Consider the following 23,070-nt stretch of genomic DNA (forward strand, 5'->3'; position numbering starts at 1 on the left):
TGTTAGTCTTTAAAATGCCACCGGACTCCTCCTTGTTTTTGTGGATACAGACTAACACGGCTACCCCTCTGATACTTGGTACAATTCACATTGTTGCACTTTGTTGCTTGTGCCTATTTTCTTATATTTTTTCTAGATTAAACAAGTGCCATTTAATGGAATATATATTTTAATCTTTCCAATGACATATTCCACAATTTTTTTAAAATTAATTACTATTTTATGATAGACTGGATGCAAGTATTTTTCCATATTATATAACAAAGCATTCACCTGGCTAAGGGCCATAACATCTTAATGAATTTTCACCCTTTAAGGTTTTTAACCTGAAAGGTTACTGTTATATAATTGACTTTTGTAGGATTTTTTTTTCATGATTTAATTTATCATTGACTTTTTTTATGAAATCATTCCATGATTCTTGCTACCAAGGATTACAGGATTATTTAGCAGATGATAAATTACCTGAATATTTCTAACCTCAGTTACTAACTGGTAATAAAATATAATTCTAGAAAAGTCATCACATAATGATACCATCATTATACTTTATATCTGTTCAAAGAAGAATCTTAATCTCTTTGTCTAACATGTTGTGTGTTCTTATCTATACATACTGGAATAACAGGAAACGTATTGAAATTTCATTTTCCTCAGTATTATCATCACTTTATGCATTATTTGTTTGGAGGTAGTGCCCAATTATATGCTAGGTTATTTCTAGACATACAGCAAGGAATGTCATGCCCCAGAGGAGTTTGTCTGAAAGAGAGATGCAGACAGGTAGACAGAGGTTGGGCAAGGGAAGCAACAGAAGAGATTTTCTGTGTGAATCAAAAAGATTCACTAAAGGTGGCAAAAGGGGGACTTAAACATGGAGAAGGTCAAGCCTTGCAGATGAGTTCAGGGAGGCTGAACAATGTGGAAGTGCTAACTGGAAGAAGGTATGAATGTAATTGTTTGAGAGACTGACAAAAAGATGGACAAGGGTGGGAACAAGTTGATTGAGGAAGATAAGTAGGGAACTGTAATGTATTTAATAAACTAAGAATGCTTAAAAGATATACCGGTAAATATTTTCTGATGGAGTTTTTATAGCATGAACCAACTTTTCTGATTTTTAGAAAAGACCTTTCTCAGGTTTTTAAAATTAATTTCCACAGAAAAAAACTAAAGGTAGAATTCCTCCTATCTGGTTATATATTGCAAGGAAATCTCTTATCGATGGTTAAGAAAAATGAACATCCGTTTGTGATTTGATTTGATTTTTTTTATGAGTACATAAAGCCTTGAATGACATTTTTACTGGTTAAATAGAAAACATGACCCTAAATAACAACAAAGCCTTGTCTATACAAGGGATATTTTTTGCAGAAAATTTCCATTGTTGATGCGACTGATTCAACTCCATTGGTTTTAGTAACATTGGGAGCTTTGCTGTAGAAAGCACCATGTCGATTAGATATGGTCTGAGCAAGGTTACATGACATGATGCTTAAAACACTAACGGCCTGTCTACTGCAAAGCTCCTAATGTTGCTAACACTGACGGAGCTAAACTGGAATAAGTAAGTCTATACACTGCCAAATCCAGGTCACTGAACTTATGGACCCCAGTGGAACTCCTCACATGGGAGTCAGGAGATCTGGGTTCTGTTTCAGCTCTGCCAGTGATCTGCTGTGTAATCTTGGGCAAGTCACTTTACCTCTCTGAACCCCTATCTCTATTCCCATAATCTCTTCAAGTCAGGGACTGTTTCTTTATATGAGCTTGTACACAGTGCAGTGCTTGCAGTGAAAATTTTTTTTAAAAGCCTTACCTGATAAAGATGAAATATCAGCCGAATGGGTGCACTACAACTTTAAGAAGAAGCACTCTCTGGCATGTGCTCCCATTTCGAGGATAGCCCCGGAACCCTGCTGTGCAGTTCCAGACATTGGCAGATGCTGTCTTGTCACAGTGCTGTTCCCTGCTTGAGAGGGGATTCATTTGCTGTTGAAACAAAGCTCTCAGAGGTGAGAGAAACACAGAGAAACTGATGTCAAGTATCAGGGGGTAGCCGTGTTAGTCTGTATCTACAAAAACAACAAGGAGTCTGGTGGCACCTTAAAGACTAACAGATTTATTTGGGCATAAGATGCATACATCTGAAGAAGTGAGGTTTTTACCCACGAAAGCTTATGCCCAAATAAATCTGTTAGTCTTTAAGGTGCCACCAGACTCCTCGTTGTTTTTACAGAGAAACTGAGTATTTCATTTTACAAAGAAATGGAAGACAGGCGAATTGAGCTCTTTAGTCAAGTTTTTTTTTTTAGGGAAAGGAAGGGTGATGCAAATTTACATACTCATTTCCTACCTCCACAAGAAACATTTGTGAAATGTTAAAATGGTATGCTATAATATTTTGCCAGAATATTAGAAGTTGAATATCTTAAAAATAATACACGTCTAGCTCTAGACTAGAGAGTATGCCTGATTGCAGACAGGTCTTCTGTTAGACTAAGGAGAACAGCTCTACAGGTTTCCTTCTAGCCCCTTACCCTCCTTGTAATCCAGATGAGGCTAATTACATAGTACATTCCTTCAAGCATGCTTGCTGTAGGCCCATTAGATTTTATCTAGAGTGGACAGACACTGAAAATCTATTTGGCTTTAGTAATTCGTTAAAAGAACTGTCTCAAGAAAATTGTTGGACAGCTTCTGGGAACCCTTTGCATGGTTTTAGGAAAGCTCCCCACCTCACTGTTACTTCGTTCTGTAAATTGAGATGTATTCTGACTATTCTGTGGGGATCTAAATCAGAGACCACCTATCAATTTGTCTGTTGCTTTAAGAAAACAAAGTAAAAAGCAGGATTACTAAAATGAATTGAAGAGAAAGAGGAATATTGGAAAGAGTGTTTATGAGATAGTTTTGAAATGTGACTTAAAAAGGAATTTTATTTTCTGCTTACCTGATCACAGGAAAAAATGTAAGAACAACAGGAAAATCTTCCTCACATTTTGTTATCAATTTTCCATAAAAAGAGCATACATTAAAAATATTATCTACAGCATTTACTTTGGTCTGTATAAAAAGAATAAATTGTCAAAGTAATAATCCTGGTTCTGCATTAATCCTTGTCTGCTGTGGATGAAAACACTAGTGGTTTGGTTTGGTTTTGTAACTTGGCTTTAAGTCACTGCCATGACTGAGAGTGCACAATAGTTAGTGTAATGAAAACTTCTGATGGTCTATTTCTTTCATGGGTGGCTTATCTGTCTGTCTGTTGCTTAGTTGGCTTTCTTTTTGTGTGTGTAATCCAATCTATTAGGAAGATTGCTTTAAAAAGATCAAAGAGAGGGAGTTAGCTGTGTATTGTACTTGACCCTATCTGGAGGATCACAGGGGGTAAATTCTAGGATATGTAAAAAAAGATGTATCTTATCAGTGACCTGTCTGCTGCCAGATGGGCATGCAGTATCATCATATCATATTTGAGGCTAATGCAAGTAATTTTTATCACATTTGCATTTTATGAGACTTGAAGGTTGCTACAAATCCATATCCTGTACAGGGGAAAAAAGTAAACATTGCTTTGATAGGTGAATTAGCCCATGTGACGCACAGGATTTCAGAGGAGATTAAATAGAAAGAGACACCCATCTCAGTCTCTGTCTGTTGAGATTTTTTTGGATGGTAACAGAAATTGTCCTGCATGTAATTGTTGTCCTACTGAATTGGAAATATTGAGTGTCTTTTGGATGCTTTTGTTCTTCTTTTCACTGGTGTCTTGAAGAATGTCCCTGCTTTCACTGATGGATGAAGATGAACCAGAGCGTTTTGATAGGCTCTCTCTCTTGTACTGGTATGCCAAATCATTAGGTTTTAATAGCATTTTTATAGTGTATGAACTAACAAAAGTGCAGTAAGGGTATTTTAAAAGCTGTGACTCTTTTTGGTTTTGTTTCGGTACACTAGAATATCAAGCTTTTAAACCCCCTAAAATATTGTAAATAACAACACAACAGAACAAAGTACTCAAGGGTTAGTTTTATTAGCCATTATTAGGATCTCATCCCAATATTAGCTCTCAGAATCTGTTCTGGCACTAAATATTTTACTTGGAGTGTGAGGTTTTAATGGGTTTTTTTCGTTTCTTCTGAGAAATTTCAGCGTCACTCAATTATACATATAGCACAGATGTTCTGTATTCTCACCTGGGTATTATTTGGTGTCAGGATTCTCTATTTTTACTTGCTTTTTCTCAGTATGTAAAACTATTTAATAGTATTTCTGACAAGATTTTGTAGGAGTAAAGAGAATGATATATCAAATATTGTTTGGTTTATATTAATGATCAGATTTCATCTATTTTTTTTCTTCTGCAAAGTACACTAAAATGTGTTGTTAGTTATTTTTATTACTGCTACTGGTTACTCTTAGCCCAGTTCAGGAACTGTTTTTCTTTTCCATATCATTTTACTATTACTGGGCAGGGCACTAACATTTTTAGATGTTAAATAATCTCGGTTAATTGATTATTCCGATGACATGAAAAATACTGGGGGCAAGAATTTCAAAAGCATCTTAAGGCCAGATTCTCAGCTGGTGTGAATAATCATAGATCCGTTCTCTTCAGTAGAGTTATGACAATTTACACAAGTTAAGGATCTGGCCATAAGTGATGCTGAAAGTCATATTGAAAGTCAGTAAGTCTTTTACTTCTAGGTCACTTGAGAACTTTTGAAAATCTTAGATTTTTTGAGTCACAAGGTCATTTTAAAATTCATGCATTGCTGAGACTCTTGTGGTATGTTAATTGCAAAGATTGTGCTCTGAATTGGCAATCAATTAAATATCATATTAAAATGACAGCCATAATTAATACTCTACAAAGTAATTCATCCAATCTGATTTGTAATTATTGTATTTTGAATTGCCAGCAGGTTTTTTTTTCAGAATTTTATGAGCAATCATTTCCATTCCAACCTTCCCCCATATTTTACCTACCTCAGGGCGACTTAAGTTTAGTATTTGTATCCATTGTGTTACCATGGTTTCAGTACCACATACCCACAGAATAGTTTGGGTAATTTTTAGTGAAAGTAGTACAGAAACAATTTAATTCCCTAATGTTAATTCATACTTTGTGCTGTTCTTGAATCTCAGTCTTACGTAATACAGGTTTGCAGATGGCATTATATATATATAATTTTAGTGACATCTTATTCTCCTCCCTGCAGAGGGTTGTTTCTTATCCTCGTGTATATTCTTTTCACTGCAGCAGCATCTTCTTGTAGAGCATATAACTCTTTTGAAAAGATGTTTCCAGTATTCAGTTTGCTGTTAGATATTTAAAAGATTATTTTTATTGGAAGTGTCCCATACCGAAGTTAGATTATTCTTCATTATTTTATAGTGCTGCAATGTGTGTCTTAGGCTCTGTTATTCTTGATGGTTACACTGTTTCATTTCAATACTGAAAAGTTAGCCTAAATTCCAATCCTGTAAATCCTTATGGAAACAAAATTCCCTTGCATAGGAACTTCAGGATTGAACTCCAAAGCTTGTTCTTGCATTTTTATATGCGAATATTAAAAAAATTACACTGCTCTATAGCCAAAATGCTTCTGAAATAAATGTAGTCAAACTTTACTAATTCTGGGTCACTGAGAACGAAAATGATGCTTAAAATTGTTGATTGGCTCTAGTTTTCAAGATATGCTATTGGGTCAGTATATACGACCCTTGACTTGGGAATGGCGGAGGATAAGTGAGTTATAAAGGGAAGGGATCTCAATTTAAACCAGAAATGACTAAAATACATCTTTGACTGGATCTATGAATAAATCTATGACTGGGTTTGGACAGTACTTGCTTTTTAGGCAAAACAATGAATGATGCAATCTGAAGCTGGTATTGCGTCATACATGATATGAATTGCATCATGTTATTCCTAGAAGTCATGGATGATGCAATCATAACGAAGCTTACATCACTCTGCTGAACAAATTGCCCTATATCAGCTCTAGAAATCATACAGTGTCGTGCTCTCTTATTTGTCAGTGTTTGATTTTGCAAAGGGACACATTTCTGTTTAGCCAAAGTGAGCAGAGATGCCTCGTACTTGTGTGAACAGTGCAGATAACTTCTGCTATGTTTGTGGTGAAGTGACTTTTGCATCACAAAAGCGCAGTATAACCACTATGGTTAAGAAAGCCTATCACCTTTATTTTGGCTGTAAAATTGGAGATCAGGACACGAGGTGGGCCCCACACATATGCTGCAACACTTGTGCAACAAATCTTCGCCAGTGGTTGAACAGGAAAAGGAAATCTATGCCTTTTGCAGTGCCAATGATTTGGAGAGAGCCAACAGATCATACCAGCAATTGTTTCTTCTGCATGGTGCCTCCAGTTGGGAAGGGTGTGTCAAAGAAGAAAAAGTGGACTGTGCATTATCCAAACATTCCATCAGCTATACGCCCAGTACCCCACGGAGAAGGACTGCCGGTTCTTGATGCACCAGAATCATTCTCACTTGAGTCAGACGAGGAAGAGGAAGAGGATGAAACTTCTGGTCCTGAACCATCAATGTCACAGGACCCACATTTTCTCCCATCCTCCTCCTCTGAACCACACCTCATAACACAAGGTGAACTGAATGACCTTGTCAGGGATTTGGAACTACCCAAGAGTAAGGCAGAGCTGTTGGGCTCCAGACTACAGCAGTGGAATCTCCTGGCAGGTGATGTTAGGGTTTCCATGTTCCGTGACCGTCAAAAGGATCTTGTCCCATTCTTCTTCATGGAAGGTGATCTTGTAGCCTGCAACAACATCGATGGTGTGATGGCAGCCCTCAACATCGTTCACGATCCAGATGAGTGGAGACTGTTCATTGATTCATCGAAGACGAGTCTTAAAGCTGTTTTACTGCATAATGGCAATGTTTTGCCATCAATTCCAGTTGGTCATGCAGTCCATATGAAGGAAACCTATGACAACATGAAACAACTTTTGAGGTGCATAAACTATGACCAACATCAGTGGCAGCTTTGTGGCGATTTGAAGGTTGTTGCTCTCTTGCTTGGTCTGCAGACTGGATACACAAAGTACTGCTGTTTTCTCTGCAAATGGGATAGTTGTGCAAGAGATTCCCACTACATCAAGAAAGATTGGCCACTCCGACAGTCATTGGAGCCTGGGAGGAAAAGTGTTCAGCATCCACCACTTGTTGAATCAAGGAAGATTTTGTTACCACCCTTACACATCAAGCTGGGTCTGATGAAGAACTTTGTCAAGGCCATTGACAAAACACAAGCAGCTTTCAAGTACCTCCGTGGAAAATTTCCAAGGTTAAGTGAAGCTAAGATAAAGGAAGGTGTCTTTGTTGGTCCTCAGATTTGTGAACTTCTTCGAGATGATGCATTTGACCATGTACTGCGTGGCAAGGAAAAGACGGCATGGAAAGCCTTCCAGTTAGTGGCAATAAATTTTCTCGGAAACAACAAGGCAGACAACTACAGGTTGTTGGTGGAAAATCTCCTCAAGGCATACAAAAGCTTTGGTTGCAACATGTCACTAACGATACATTTTTTGCACTCTCATCTAGATTTTTTTCCACCGAACTGCGGAGCAGTGAGCGACGAGCACGGCGAGCGATTTCACCAGGACATTGCAACAATGGAGAAACGCTATCAGGGCAAATGGAGCCCATCAATGCTTGCAGACTATTGCTGGACAGTGACAAGAGATGCTCCATTTAATGAATACAAGAGACAAGCCAAGAAGCGCCGAGTAGACACTGAATAGGACTAAACTATGTACAGAATAGTTTTTTGCCTTTTGTTTCATAATAAATTTTATTTATATAACCCTTTTGCTGATTTTTAAAGTGTTACATAAACAGGACAGGTGAAATATTATCATGTAAAGCAACCATAAACACATGAAAAGACCTAGGTTTACAATTTATGATTAAAACTCTATCTACACAATATACATAGACATACAATGTAAAAACTTAAATATCTTAGAAACAGTAGCCAATCAGTTGTTTTAATTGTAATATTTGAATTCAGCACATCAAAATACATAATAAATAGCACATTTTATCTCTGAAGCAGACGACTTCTCAAAAATTGTAGACCAGTGTTATTATTGTGGTGAAATTGACTTTAATAATATTCCAGGCTTCTTCTTGTTAATTAAGTTATTTATAAACCAAAGACCTGTCTATTGACATAACCAGATCCACCACCTTTCAGCCTATGTTTGGATTAGCATTAAAAGATCAGGAGAAAGTAAGTGTTCTTTATGACTATTCTAGTGTATTGGAAGCAATTACTTAGAGAAAGAACAAGTTGAACTCAGATATTTATTCCTTTTTCTTTATTTTTTAGTAAATAAAATACATAGTGTCTCTGGCTTGCAATATGTGAAGCAGTGGGTGTTCTGTTACAATTAAAGGTGTTTGAGAGCACTACAGAGCATTATACTATATGTGACTAGTACAAAAAGCCGTAAGATGAGAATGTAGAAGGAAAAATGCCCTAACTTGAAAGTGACGTGATTCTTATTTTTTGAGCTTTTCAATGATAAAAACACACATCTATGGCAGACCTGTAAATAATAATTACTACTCACCTTCCTTATATATTACTTTTCACCTTCAAAGACCTTTACAAATATTAATTAATGAATCCATTAAAAAAATTCTGTATGGGGAAAAATTGAGAGAGGAGTCATAAAAATGTCTTCTTCCAGAATAAATATTTCCTGCTTCCCAAATTATCACCATGTAATCATAGTTTTGCTCAATTTTGAACAGCTTACAAAAATGAATTCTCAATCAGCAACGCTACAATAAATTACTCCAACAAATACATTTTCATTTCTGATCGTGATAAAATATACTAATTAGGTTTTGTAATTTTGTTTGAGCTTACAGAGTAAATACTGGAGTGAAAGTGAGTTCTCAGGAGCATCTGAGGCATAGTTCTTAAAAAAAAAAAAAAAAAAATTCCCTTCTAGTTCCTTCTTGTGACTTGGGGTAAAAGGCCCATTTAGCAAGTTTTAAGGACCTACAAACCAGAGAAAAGCTTGCTTGTCTACTAGGTTGACTCCCTTTTCTCTCTTGGTGGGTATTTTTTTTAGCTAATGCTTTCAGGTTACTTAAGGATATGTGCCTTGATAGTGCAGACAGACCTCAATGCCACTTATCTTGCATATGACAGCATGATGGGCACTATGAAGCTAATAATTCCTCTTGTTCTGTAGATGCCAAGGCCCCGGACAGCAGAATTGATTCAGTTCTGTTGTGCAAAAAGGAGAGAGCAGAATTTGGAGTGTTGTATTGAATATATACACCCCAGTATGTTCCAGGATGTTACCTTGCACCTGGATTCTCCTGTGCTCCCCCTTTCCTCTGGCTCTGCAGCTTGCCCTGACACCAGCTCCAGTCCTGGCTGAAATACCCAGCATATGGCGTGGTATAGTGGTTATGTGCTGGATGGGAGGCTCTGAGTGGGTCCATCCTCCACTTTGATCTTCTTTTTCTTCATTGTTTGTGTATTGTAGTTGTTCTGCTTCACTTTTCCATCATGATGTAGAAAATAGAAGTAACCATTAGAACATTATTTATGGCATGCCAGAAAACCTAAGCAGTGCTGCTGCTTTCTTGTTTGTTGGGGCTGGCAGATCCTCCCTAAAAATTGAACAACTGAGTGAGGGTGTTTTTATAATGCAAGTTTGGATTTGTTTCAATAGCCTGCATTTGAATGGAAGTATAAATGGATAAATCATGCTTGGTTAGCTAATATCAATTTATACCCAGATTTTTAACGCTTTGTTTGTTGTTAGATTAGCCTTGGAAATATGTTGTCTGGGATTATACATTCAGGTCCCAAGATTATCATTTTATTTTGTGATTTTTTCCCCTTAATTCTTTACATCGTGATTTTCAAGAGCATTAAAAAAAAAATCCTCTGCTGTTTGACAGCTCAGACAGTCTGCCCTTATTCTCACCTCTGGCATTCTGTGTTTGGAGGTGGAGTTAAGAGGGAGGCTTTCATAAATCAAGCGAGAACAAATATTATTTGATGAGAAAAAGAGAGAGGATAGGAAGAAGAACACCCCTAACGAACGTCTAGAGAGTTGTGCTCTCTCCCCTTACTTAACTTTGGAAACATTTTTATGGAGACCACTCCAACCATGGGTATTTTCAACTTAAACACTTTAACGAATCGTCTCCTCGTTGCCAACTGTCCTGTTCTAAATAGGACCACAGTTTTTATTATTATTGTTAACCCTCTTTTCTGTTATCCAGAGTAAGGACTTCAGGATTTGGTCAGAAATACTTTGTTTTAAAAAAAACAACAACCCAAAACCTCCACTGTATTTTAGATAGTACTACTTTACCATCTGTTTTTGATATTCAAATGCCAGAGCATATCATTTTCATTTTTTCATTTTTTCATCTGCACAGTATTTACAATACCCAGTGAAGAAAACGTTTGCTTTTTTTTTAATTAGAAGTATAATAGCAACTGCTGTAGTTTGTATACATGTATATTTCTCCAAGTGCAGCAGCTCTGATTTTATTTATTTATTTTAGGACTATTATGGGACCTTATGGAATCAATCGAGCTGTTCACCGCATTACTTTTTCTGACTGTCAAAATGGATTAGGTAATTAGATTACATATTTGACTCTAACAGAGCGAAATCTTGAGAGGTCCTGGGCACCTGCTGGGCATTTGCAATTCACACTGATATCAGTGGGAGTTGAAGTTTCTCAATCTGTTGTGATATTTGCCTGAATGTGTTTGGTGCAATGGAGGGAATGACCAGTTTCTTGCTTTTATCTGTTTTTCAACAGGGGTTAAAATTATTGGAGGTTATCGGGAGCAAACTGAAGAAGACTATGGAATTTTCATAAAGAAAATTTTGCCAGGAGGGATGGCTGCAATAGATAGTAAATAATGACTTTTATGTATTCTGTAGAATCCTACATTACGCAGTAAGCTGTCAAGAAATCAAATGGTCTTTTTAAATTTTATTTTCAGTATGTACACACAAAGTAATGTTTAGTTCAGCAAAGATTCATCATTTTCCAAAGGGAGGATGTGGAGGAGTCACAGTAATGGACATCCATTCAAATCTAGATCAGGCCAGTGTGAAATCAGTTTGCGATCTGTCCACATTGTCAACTTTCCAAACTGTGAGATGCTGAAAGCTCTCAACTCCCAGTGGCTTCAGTGGGAGGTAAGGACATTCAGCACCTCACAGGATCAGGTCCTGTGTTTATACATTGTTCTAATGAATTCAGATTAATGTTTTATGATCGTGTTTTAGGTGATTTATATGGAAGGACCAAACTGTGTTGTACAGAGTTTAGACTGGGGAGAAAATTCCAGTGTATACTAGGTCCAACCAGGTTTCTAAACTTGGTCTGGCCTTGTCCACACTAGCCATTGGGGGGGAAAAAAACAAAAAACAACCTTTACCCAAGTTTGTATTTAAAACTGCTCAGCAAACACATTTCCTACACTCATGTAGACAGAGTCATTGAGTGGTTCAAACTAAGAACTGTTTTAAAAACTATTATAAACATCAAGAAACACAAAAATATTTAATTTATATATGATAACCTACATGTAGTCATCAGTTCAAAGCTCAGCTGACAGCTAATTCCATACCCGTGGAGCATAATCCTACAAATATGCACATTGTGTGAGTAGTCCTATTAGGATCAATGGAACTACTCATGGTAGTAAAGTTAAGCACATGCTTTAATGTTTGCAGGATCAGGGCCTACGGTGATAAAATCATTCTTACAGTAGATTAGATTGGAGCAAAAGTAATAGGAGTATATTTTCCATTTTTCCCTGTTAATTCATGTAGACTTTTACATTACATTTTGTTAATCTCTTTATCAGGCCGATTGCTCACTGGAGACCTAATTTTAGATGTCAACGGAGAAAACTTAGTTGGTGTAACCAGTGAAAGGTATGTTCATAAAGATGACTAAATGTTTATCTAGAGCTTGGAAAAATGTTACTAATACTGGTGTTATACAGTCAAAGATTTTGGACCAAATTAAACACTGATTAAAAGGGTATAACTGCACCAAGTCCATGGAGTTGCACCTGCAGATTGTCCCAAAGAGCTCAATATCTGTCCTTACTCAACAAAACTATCATTGACATTAATGGGAGTTTTGCCTGCATAAGATCCAATTAAAGAGATTTCATGTTGTTGTGTAGGTTGCAGAATGTATGTGTAAATTCATATCAAAATAGTTATTAAGCTAGTAAAATATTCAACATTACTGTAATTATCATGGTATTTGGCTGGATATCCATTAAAGCAAGTGATTTGGTTATATATTGCTAATAATTGGCACTTCTTGTTCTCTCAAGTGGGGTAATTAAGGCAGAGAAGTTGCCTGTATTGTTTATGAGGTGTGATATATAGGGTCTGAGGTGGAAACACTGACTATCACTATAAAGCCCCAAACAGTAGTAGAGTTAGGATTTATATTAAAAATAACCTTCTCCCCCCCAAATAAAACTACTATAGTACAGATTAAAAAATAACAAACCAGAGCGGAACGGTACAAAATTAAAAGCCAACTTCTACCCCATACAAACTTTTTGTGCCATATGATAACCCAGGACTTAAATGGAATGATGTATCAAAGGCATATTTCCAAAATGATTTGTTTGTTAAGATAAGATAAGAAATTGTTCAGTTTTCTTCCATTTAATACTGTGTAGTGGATGCAGAGCTCTTGCATTCAAACAGTGAAAATAGATAGATTTACTTTTTTAATTGTTTTTTCCCCCCTTCCAGAGCTGTTGACGTTTTGCGAATGGCATCAGCGACTAATCACATGTCTTTGCTGATTACTAGAGATGAAGAAGCAAAGTAAGAGAGTTAAAATGTTTATATTAAAATTACCATTACAGCATCCCTCTTCCTCAATAAACCCCAACACTTTCACTAAAATACATCATTTGTTAATATACAGATGTTTTATACATTTGGGATTAGTCATAAGATATCCACAATGTAATTTGTTTTTGTGTTTTGCTTAAACATTTTTATAGCCTAATTCATTTTGTCAGAGTATAATACAGAGTTTTTATTATCTTCCCCCCCATATGCACATGTAGTATACCCCAAGCTATGATACCAAGCTTCCTATGAAGAATGATGGCAGTGGTGAATTGAAAGTGTATCAGTATATTTATATCTGACTTTCAGGGCCATGCTGTCTACATTCCATGAATATATGAAAGCTGGTCTATAAGTCAAACAGAAAATAGTAATCCTGCTCACCATAGTCAAACAATCAGTCCCAGTTAGTTCAGTCGGACTACTCACATTAGTAAAGGCTGCAAGTTCTGACCCATTTATATTTCATGAACAAAGTCTAAATGTTACACAATACAATTAATAATACTATAAAGTATTTGCTGTCATCAGAAGCACGATTTCCTGACGATTTGTTGTCTCTTTAAAATATAAGAGAAGTGGAATTAAAAAGATGATTAGTGTTTGACAGTAGAACAACTTTAACTAGTGCCGGGCATCTGAAAATAAAGCCCTTGCAGTTGTATTTTTTTCAGAATTGGCTTTTCAATCTCTTACTTACGAGCTCTGAATTAGTTGAGATAAGTAGGTTAAACTATTCAGTGCGGCAGATAGTCCAAAATTCCTACAGTATAAGGACAGTTACACTAAAATATCCCTTTAATCTTGTTATCTACAGATAATCATATAAACCGACATTGGCATAGGAAATGTTGGGATGGAAAGAAGCCAGGAAGCCCATCCAGGTCTATCCCCCCCTGTTTCCTCCAAATATTTATGTAACTATATTTGAAAATCATTGAAGACTTGCCACTCTTGTTGCCTTTCCTAGGCGCTTCCATTTATTAACTGCCCTCTATGTAAAGAAAGTCCACCTAAATTCCTTTAGAGCATGGCCTTTCTTAATCTTAATGCTTGTGCCTCTTTATTCCTGTATTTGACAGTAGTTCAAATGGCTTTGTAGCTTCTATCCTCTCTGTCTTCTTCAGACTGTTTTAGATATCTCTGAAGTTCACTCTTAATCTGCTTTTATCCAAAGCATACTGACCTAGTTCCTCTAACCTTCTTGAATAATTAAAATCTGTGAGCCCCTTTATCATTCGGGTGGTTTGTCCAGTGACAAGATCTCCACTAGCTATTCTAAATGTGTCCTCACTCCCTTATAGAACTCTCAGTTAATTTCCTACCACTGTACATATATATTATATTAAATACTTCATTTATACATAAGTTTTTATGTATGTGACTAGAACCTGGTGGTAGATAAGCACCAGTTAAATAAGTATATTTGTATTGCTATTAAGCAATGTACCAAACTGTGATTTTGAGTTGCCCCTGTGTAGTCAGTAGAATTACTCTGGAGTTATGCTGCTGTAACTGATATCACAGTCTGGCCATTTATGTTACCTCCAACCTAATTTTGTGATATTAGTTTTCTGGTGTTCGTGGTTCACATCCTTTTAGATATAGGTCCCTCCCCCCTAGTTTTTTTTCTTTTTTACTTTTACCTTTATTCCTGAGATAGTAGAAATGACTACATTTTACAATCTGATTTTTTTTAAATGAGGGTATAATCAGTGTTTGATTCGTAGGGATTTTTTCTTAATTGAATAAATAATGTTTAATAATGGATTTGCAGGGTCAGCTTTAATTATTTATTTGCTAATCAATCCAAGAACTATTTCTGAAAATTCCAGATAATGTTTGGAAATAGTAATTAGTTGATTTCTACAGAGCCAATCATGTAAATATTTTTAATACAAAGGAGGATTCACAGATTTATGAGATTCATTCTGCAACCAGCTGTATATTCAAATTGTGTATTCCTCTTTGGGGGAGGGAGGGAAGAATCCAAAACATACCTGTAGGCATATAGCACTAAGTTTATGAATGTTGGAAACTAATGCCCAGGGATTGATTTATAAAGTTTCCAAAGAGGAAAGGAGCCACACAAAGATGAAGCTGTGGATTGAGCCAGAGGCCTAGATTTTGGGAGTGACTCTGAAAGAGATATGGTGGATAATCAGCTGAACAAGAGTTTCCAGTGTGATGATGTGTCCAAAAGGGCTAATGCATAAATGTGGCATCTCGAGTAGGAATAAAAAACGTTATTTCACCGCTGTATTTGGCACTGATGTAACTGGTGCTGGAATACTGTGTCAGGTTGTGGTATCCACAATTCAAGAAGGATGTTGATAAATTGGAGAGGGTTCAGAGAAGAGCCGTAAGCATGATTGAAGGATTAGAAAAAACATGCCTTATAGTGATAGACTCAATGAGCTCAATGTATTAAGCTTTACAAAGAAAAAGTTTAAAGGGGTAATTTGATGAGTCTATAAGAATCTACAGGGGGAACAAATATTTGATAATGGGCTTTTCAGTCTGGCAGAGAAAGGTATAACACGATCCAATGCCTGGAAGTATTCAGACTGGAAATAAGGCATAAATCTCTAACAGTGAGAGTAATTAACCGTTGGAATAATTTACAAGTGCTCATCGTGGATTCTCTATCACTGGCAATTTTTAAATCAAGATTAGATGTGTTTCCAAAAGATTTGCTCTAAGAATTATTGTAGGGAAGTTCTGTGGTCTGTATTATACAGGAGGTCAGACTAGATCAGAGGTCGGCAACGTTTGGCACGCGGCTCGCCAGGGTAAGCACCCTAGCGGGCCGGGCCAGTTTATTTACCGGCTGACGCGGCAGGTTCGGCCGATCGCGGCCCCCACTCGCCGCGGTTCGCCGTCCCGCGAGGGCGGGGGCGGTGGGAAGCGGCGCGGGCGAGGGATGTGCTGGCCGCGGCTTCCCGCCGCCCCCATTGGCCCGGGATGGCGAACCGTGGCCAGTGGGGGCCACGATCGGCCGAACCTGCCGCGTCAGCAGGTAAATAAACTGGCCCAGCCCGCCAGGGTACTTACCCTGGCGAGCCGCGTGCCAAACGTTGCCGACCCCTGGACTAGATGATCACAATGGTCCCTTCTGGCCTTGGAATTTATGAATCTATGAATTCCTGGTCAGTGTTCAGAGGTGGCTCAGGGAGTTAGGAAGTTACCTGCAGCTCAGTCTATTAAGGCCCAGCACCTTAAAAGAAAGGTATGTTTCTCTCAGAAGAGAGAGGTAAATTGGTTGTGCTGACCGGAAACCAGGACAGAGAGCTCTGTGGAAACATAAGATCTATCTTGTGTGATTTCTACTTGCCAAAATTTTTTTGAATATTCTGCTTGTACAACTGCATGGGACAAAGGCAGCTGGAGACTGTTAGAAAATTGGTGTCAGTTTGAATCCTGAAAGCCCTACAAACAATTTCTACCCATTGATGGTGACTGTGTGGTCAAATCTGTGTCTCTGGGAATGTTTTCTTTCTTTTTGGTGCACAACAGCCCTGAAACAAGGCCATAGAAGGATTTCTGATGCTACCTAAATTCTAGATGTAAAGAAGACTCTATCACACTTTAGTTCCAAATGCACTGTCAACTCTCCCTCTTGTGTTCTCATCCTTTGTTGGACTGTGTAAGCTATTTATTAAATTAGACAACTACTTGCTGAATAAGACATTTCAGTTGCTAATATAATATTGTAGAAAACCGCTACCTTTCCTGTAGGGTCTTTTGTACAACTTGCATCCTGCAGTACTCTACAGAATTAATTCAGTTGCAGAGGTAAAAAATTGCGGGAGAAAGAAACTGAAGAGGTATGAGCAAGGGAGAAAGTTATTCAGCTAATATTTGGAATTAGAGGGAGGGATAAAAACATCTGCCTAGGGCAGGAGCTGCTGTGGAAAAGGGTCTTTAACCATTGGTAGCAAGGTTGTGTGGTGGGGTAGAGAAGAAAGTAATGCTAGATGAGCAGAAAGGAAAGTAATGTGGGGTATGAGTCCTGAGTTGTGGTAGAAGGAGTCCACAGAAGGATTTTAAATTACCCAATGCAACTTTAACTGGATCCTGAAACAAATGGAGAGCCAATGAGTCATTTGACCACTTGGGTGAAGTGGCTGTGCTTCTTTGGACATGTTAGAAGGTGGTCGAGGAGGAAAAAGCAGCACTAGTCTTTCTCTGCCAGCTTGCTCTGTTATGACAGAAAAATAAACATTGTCACATTTCACGTTTCAAAGTAGTGCACTTGATCAGACAAAATGTTGAAAGCAACAATCAGAAAAGCTAATAGGAGCTCACTGGCTTTTCCAGTGGAGCAAGCAAAGAAAAGGCTGTCTTTATAATGTTGAATCCCTGAATAGACATGAGAGAATTCAGATGTATATAAATCCTGTGAAAGAAATCCGATTTATTATTGTGTAGGAAAAGCAAAAACAGGTTCCAGGTGCTTTTCATCCGTCTATTATGTATCAAATATTGTGTCTCAGAATAAATAACAAAGCTAGAACAAAAGCTTTTTACCCTTGTGCTATGCATAGAATTTCTGTTAGTGAATAACTACTTTTGGAATCAAGCAGCACCACTCTCTCATCATCCAGAGGGGTCACTGTTGAGCTGCTTCAGAGGCACTTGCAAACCAGGGTGAATAGAGCTAGTAATTAAACCTCTGTACCTTGTGGTAACCGGCCCATCTTATTTATAGACCGTCATCAGCCTCTGTGCTTGTCCTTCAATATCGTGCTACTCTTTCACTTATCTGTTCTCAGTATTTTTATATCTGACAAAAACGTCGTTTTTCATCTGGTGTTGAGCCATCTGACCTTTAGTACACTCTCACTGTGGTTTGGGGAAATTGGGTGTTCAGAGGAAAATGTGAGAGACACATTCTAAACAAGTGGCAGCCTACGTGGTCTCCAAGGGTGCATTTGTAACTGAAGTCAAATAAATAAAAAACAAAGGTATTTTTAATTATTATAGGAAAGAATTTCTAGATCTGATGGATAAATATGGATCATGCAGTAACACAGGCTCTGCAAGATGTTCACCAACACAACTGCTAAGTGGTGAGGCATTGAATATTTCTACATTTTGCACTATAAGGAAGTAGTAGAGAATGCTTGATAGCCTGAAATAATGTTGGAGAACACTATAGTCATCCTTGTATGAAATGTAAACCAGCACTTCAAAGATGTAGGGTGGAGGGGTGGGACGGGGGCGGGGGGTATGGTTTAGTGAGTAGAGCAGGCAACTAGGAGTCTGGCAGGACTCCTATGTTCATTCATTACTTGAGCATTAACTCACTTTGTGATTTTGGGCAAGTCACTTAACTTCTCCATGTCTATTTCCCCATCTATATTGTATCACCTACCTCAAAGGGTTTTAATTAATGAATGGTTTATAAAATGGTATGAAATACTCTGATGAAAGGTGTGTTAACATTGCAAAGTGTTGATACCCGAGAGATTGTAACTCTTCACACTCCATTTGGGGTTGCTGCACTGGTAAGGATGATTTATATACTTCATCTACCTTCCTCTTTAAGAAAGGTAGATATAAGATTATTTTGCTTCACTCACTCTTTTCATTTGAAGGGCCAGTCTTCACATGTCAGCAAGTGATGTCTGTTTCTGAAAACCTGAGTGCTTGACTTAGCTCCCACTCTGAAGCTGTGTAGCCTCAGGCTTCTTTGTGGGTTTGTTTGTCCTTTTGACAAAAGATTTCTTTTATGGGCTCCTCTCTAAGGATGGAAGGAAGGAAGGACTGGGAAAGTGGGGTGAAACACCTGAGCTGTTGATTTTAGAGTATGAGGGGGCAGAGGGGATAAATCCAGCACTGCAAGGATAAGTTATTTTCAGCAGCTGATACAGTGTATTGTATCTGCTCTCAACTCCAGCGTCCTATTATTCTGATTTTTCAAATCAAGTGCACATATTATAAAATGAACCCAGGTGCTAAATATTGCCTTCCTAGAGCCAAAAGGAGGGGGTCAGATCACACTCATTCCCTCCCAATCTTTTCCTATTATCCAGAAGGCTGGATATGGCTGATTACAAGACTTCCAAAATGCTGGATCTCGTGACAAGCTGGATATTGCACAGAAGCCTAAAATGCTTGCTCGGAAAAACACTCAATACCAGAGACACTTTTATTATATTCAATATCAAAATTAATAATAAAAGACTTGGTCATAATGATTCAGTTTACCAGAACTAGAACAGTTTATTAGCTTAAGTTCATGGGGAAAAAGCATGTTCCTCTTCCTGACATGTACTGAACTATTTGCCTGAGCAAGACTTGCAGAAATTGATGTTACATGTCAATGAAACACTTTGCCTTCCCTGAATGTGGTTTTTATTTCTCTTTTCTCACTATTTCTTTCTTTAAGGAAAACCTGTTGACAGCCTTTCTTCTGGATCATCCTCAAGGTCACAAAGTCCTCAGCTTCTGCGTCCAAAAGATATTGTCATCAGCTACAATGGAAATAATTCTGTTACCACAACATCCCCGCAACTCACAAAGTAATTCCTGAAACTGACTCTAGCTATCTTCTCTGAACTTCCTTGGTCAAAAGTAGTTGTGTTTAGGTGCTTATGAATATTTTGGGTGGAGCTCACTAAAGGGCTACAAAGATTGTATTTTTAAAAATCATGTTACTAATAACACTGTTGACTGTTAAAACTGAAAGAATTTTTAAAACTAACTTATTTTGGCCATTTTGGGCCATTTGTGTAGTTTTTTGTGTTTTGTTCATTTTGGTGAAATTAGGCTGATCAGGTGTACAGTCATTTCTACCCAGCTCCTAGTTAGTTTTTGGTTCTGATTCACGTACACTAGCAGATTGTCACAATGCTTGGGTTGCAAACACTGCAGGAGGGCTGCCAATCCAATAATAATAATTTTTTAAAAAGCCAAAAAAGAGAAAAACATGAAAATATATTGGTTGCCTATTCAGTTGAAGTCACTAGAAGCTAGAAAGGTAGGCATGGCATACATGTCCGAAATTCACAAGCTCAGCACCTTGGAATGTCAGGCCATATTTATTTTGCTGCTTCACTTCAGACATCCAGGTTTGAAAATTTTGGCCAACTTATCCAAGGTCACACTGTGAGTCAGTGGCAGAACCAGGGCTAGAATCCAGGAGTCCTAACTCCCAGTACTTTTCTCTAACAACTTTTTGAAACAAGTTCTATCTTAACGTATATATAAACAGATTTATAAAAATGCTTGTGTTGAACTGAGGCAGTTGAAAAATATGTATACCAAGTTTCTGGAAAACAGTAAGCAGTAAAAATGCTGTAACAGTTTTGTGGATGGTGTGACAGCACCACCTCCTGGCAGTTCTGGGAATTAGCTGTGCCAGGTCAATGCCCCTTCCAGTGGTTGCACTCCTCTCTCTCTCAATCTGCAGGCTCCAGGACCTCCTGCTTCCTCTTTATGACTTAGCCCTCTGGCATGTTTCCCCCTTCCGGGACATTAAAGCCTTCCAGCACGAATTGTCCCATGCTGTCCACTACCCACTGCCTTGTCTGTGAACCCGGTCCCGCCCTCTACTCTGGGTTCCAGCTCAGCAGCCAAGGTCTGCCCTATCCCACACCTTGCTGCTTTTCCCCTGAGCTTTCCTACCTTTCTGCCTCTCCAGTGCAAACTCCCTCCTCCCAGGGAGTGACTGCAGACTACCCCCTGCAGTCCCCTTTCCGCTCTTAGCTCCTGGACTTTATACAGGTCCCTCCTGTTCCTGTCCATCTGAGCCTCATGTCTAATTAATACCTGTTCCCTGGCTGCTCCTCCAGGTGCAGCCCAGGCAGTTAATTGGCCTACCTAGCTACCTTAACCCCTTCTGGCCTTATGTGGAGTGGACACCCCATCATGGGGGGGGGTGGGGGACGGGGACTTTAGATGGAATAGACACACAGCAAGACAGCCTTGCAGTTAGATTTACACAAGAACACAAAATACTTTTATTTAAAGTGATTTTAAAAAGAGAAAGGTGACATGTGAAACTTTCCAGTTGAATGCATTTTTATGATTACTTTCACTTCCCTAGAAATATGGTAATGTCTCTAATGAAATAGAGAATTAGACACACTTTAATTCTATCAGTGTATATAGCACTGCTTTAATGCTTAGTTTAACTTGACATCCTATTTGTAATTGCTTAAATTAGTATTGAAATTAGTAATTTTGTATTGAGTAGAATGTGGACTGTATGAATCTCCTGATTAAATGTCAGCCATTTATGTCAAACTAATTGTTGCAACACTTATGTGAAACCAACAAGAGAAATATTGCACATGGGTCTTCATTGCTGCTTTTTTCAAGCTCCACAGACTGTATAACTGACCTTTTAATGCTAATTTTCTTCTTCTTTTTTTTTTTCTCCTAGTGATAGTGCATTTCAGATTATCACTGTTTCCAAGGGAACAGGCCTGGGCTTGAACATTGTGGGAGGAATTAACAGAAATGAAGGTCCCTTGGTATATATTCAAGAAGTTATCCCTGGAGGTGACTGTCATAAGGTAGATATTATAAAGTCCTCTTTTTTATTCATAGTTCCTTCCCATGCAGCTCCATTTTTTTCTTTATGTAGTACCAACCTCCGTATAAATGCTCTCCAACATCAAGATTGATCTACTTTGACTTGCTATGCTAGCAGCAAGCCAGATCTAAAAAACAGTGTTCTGATAGGCGACACTAGACTTTTTTTAGACAGTGGCATCGCCTTTAGTAGAATATCCTATCAAGGGTCAAATTGTCCCTTGTGTTGACTACCCTGTATGGGAAGGAGAAGGCAAGTGTGTGTAGATATCCTCTTTCCTCCTTCTCCTCCATGCGTCAATGTGGTAGTCAGAAGGCTTACAGGGCACTCAGGAGAAAACTAGGAAAGGAATCCAGTTGTTCCTGCTGGCATGCCACAGCTGGCACAGGGTTATAGGATTGAGGCTAGTTGGTGGCCAATGTTAAAGTTGGGGCTGGCTGGCGGTCAGGATCCCAGGCAGCTACATACTAGTTGGGAGCATATGCTTGATCTCCTTTAAAGAAGCTTAGTGGTCATAGGCACAAACTTCTGCACTTCTTTCCTTCTCCCATTTTCTATGCCATTTTGTATCAGCAGAATGGCCCTTTTAACCATCCTGCACTCATCACCATTGCAGTTGATTGCCACTAAGGTGAACTAAGGTATGACGTAGATAGGAATCATTATCCACATCTTCTACATGAGAAGATTGAGACAGAAAAGTTGTGATTTGCTCAGCCAAGGTCACACGTGTATGTGGCAGAGCTGCAATTAGAACTCAGATCTCCTGATATCCTGTCATTTTCCTTGATCACAAAACCAATCAATTTTTTCCCAGTTGAGACTCAAACATTAGCTATTGCCAGGCCAGAATAAAGGGAATATCCTATCGGACAAATAATTAAAAGTTATACTGAACTCTTTGCATACTGTATATTGCATCACTGAAAGTATGTAATGGACAAGGGGGACTAATAAATCACAAACATTTCAGTTTTCAGAGCTGGATTTTCTAAACATAGCCTCTCTTTTTGAACCCAGGGCTATTCATAAGTGTGATGTGGGTCATTTTAGAAACAAGGAGGGTGAGGTAATATCTTTTATTGGACCAACGTCTGCTGGTGTGAGAGACAAGCTTTCACAGAGCTCTTCTTCAGGTCTTGGAAATTTAGGTCTGATCTACATTACAGAGTTAGGTCAATGCAAGGCAGCTTATGTTGACCTAACTATGGAAGCATCTACACTTAAATTTTGCTCCAGACAATGTAACTGCCCCACTACGCCAACTTAACTCCACCTCCACGAGCAGCGTAGAGTCGAGGCTGATGTGTTTAGGTCAACGCAGTGTCAGTGTAGACACTACATTACTTACGTCGATTGTTTCTGGCTTTCAGGAGCTGTCCCACACTGACAGTATGGTCGATACAAGCACTCCTGGTGAGGACGTGCACCACCGACACAAGGAGCCAAGTGTACACACACCCAAGCAATGTAATTACTGCGGTGGCTGTATGCCGATGTAAGTTAGGTTGACTTAATTTTGTAGTAGGAGTACTTGTGGCACCTTAGAGACTAACAAATTTATTTGAGCATAAGCTTTCGTGG

General features: G+C 38.3%; 1 protein-coding gene across 2 annotated transcripts in view; it reads left to right on the top strand.

Moving 5' to 3' along the window:
* The window catches only part of STXBP4 (syntaxin binding protein 4), a 135,824-nt gene that overhangs the window by 5,617 nt on the left and 107,137 nt on the right, over positions 1-23,070 (top strand). Inside the window, exons 1-8 of one of the 2 annotated variants that reach the window (XM_065415520.1) lie at positions 3,780-3,847; positions 10,597-10,670; positions 10,861-10,956; positions 11,921-11,990; positions 12,837-12,911; positions 17,928-18,013; positions 19,336-19,468; positions 21,334-21,466. In XM_065415520.1, coding sequence (XP_065271592.1) covers positions 3,780-3,847; positions 10,597-10,670; positions 10,861-10,956; positions 11,921-11,990; positions 12,837-12,911; positions 17,928-18,013; positions 19,336-19,468; positions 21,334-21,466 — 735 coding nt within the window. Of the gene's footprint in view, positions 1-3,779; positions 3,848-10,596; positions 10,671-10,860; positions 10,957-11,920; positions 11,991-12,836; positions 12,912-17,927; positions 18,014-19,335; positions 19,469-21,333; positions 21,467-23,070 lie in introns of those variants that run through there. The other variant, XM_065415521.1, reaches the window with a different exon arrangement.

The sequence above is a fragment of the Emys orbicularis genome, chromosome 13 (genome assembly GCF_028017835.1).
Source record: "Emys orbicularis isolate rEmyOrb1 chromosome 13, rEmyOrb1.hap1, whole genome shotgun sequence".
NCBI lineage: Eukaryota > Metazoa > Chordata > Testudines > Emydidae > Emys > Emys orbicularis.